This window comes from Habropoda laboriosa, unplaced genomic scaffold (assembly GCF_001263275.1).
Source record: "Habropoda laboriosa isolate 0110345459 unplaced genomic scaffold, ASM126327v1 scaffold22, whole genome shotgun sequence".
In the NCBI taxonomy this organism is placed as follows: Eukaryota; Metazoa; Arthropoda; class Insecta; order Hymenoptera; family Apidae; genus Habropoda; species Habropoda laboriosa.
Window position 1 is genome coordinate 4907300 of NW_017100261.1, and position 519 is coordinate 4907818.

Below are 519 nucleotides of genomic sequence, written 5' to 3' on the forward strand. Positions count from 1 at the left end.
AAAATTATTTTTTTATAAATTTGTTTGTAACAAATTTTCTGAAATGCCTAAGTGAATTGCAATTTGATTTGGACGAAAAATAACATGAATACAGTACTGTATATAAGGAATTAATTGTTCACATAAACATTCGATAAATCTGAGCATATTTTCTCTTTCTGAAGCTGCAAAAGCCTATAAAACAAGTACATTATATTAAATATATATTAAACAATTGGAAAGTTAGAACTCAATAATATTAGCTTACTTGTTGTTCTTTCTTATAGAAAAGCAATATTGATTTTGCCACATTGTATAAAGATTCCTGCAAAGTATTTGTACAAAAGACAGAAAGTGCTACTGGCGAGCAAAGACGTATTTCATTGAAAGCTGATATAAGACCATTGCAATATTCAGCTAAAGGATAGAATTCTACCAATTGTTCTGGTGGATTTTCCTAAAGAACATTAATTTTCATATTCACCATAAAAACAGTGTGGACCACATGCATATGTACAATATATATAAAATTATACATAT

The 519-nt window shown here is 27.4% G+C and overlaps 1 protein-coding gene across 1 annotated transcript in view; it reads right to left on the reverse strand.

The window, feature by feature from the left end:
- The window catches only part of LOC108572629 (conserved oligomeric Golgi complex subunit 8), a 3994-nt gene that overhangs the window by 708 nt on the left and 2767 nt on the right, over positions 1 to 519 (reverse strand). Inside the window, exons 8-9 of the mRNA XM_017934886.1 lie at positions 248 to 436; positions 23 to 174 (exon numbers count right to left, since the gene is read on the reverse strand). Of these exons, the coding sequence (XP_017790375.1) occupies positions 23 to 174; positions 248 to 436 (341 nt within the window). The remainder of the gene's footprint in view (positions 1 to 22; positions 175 to 247; positions 437 to 519) is intronic.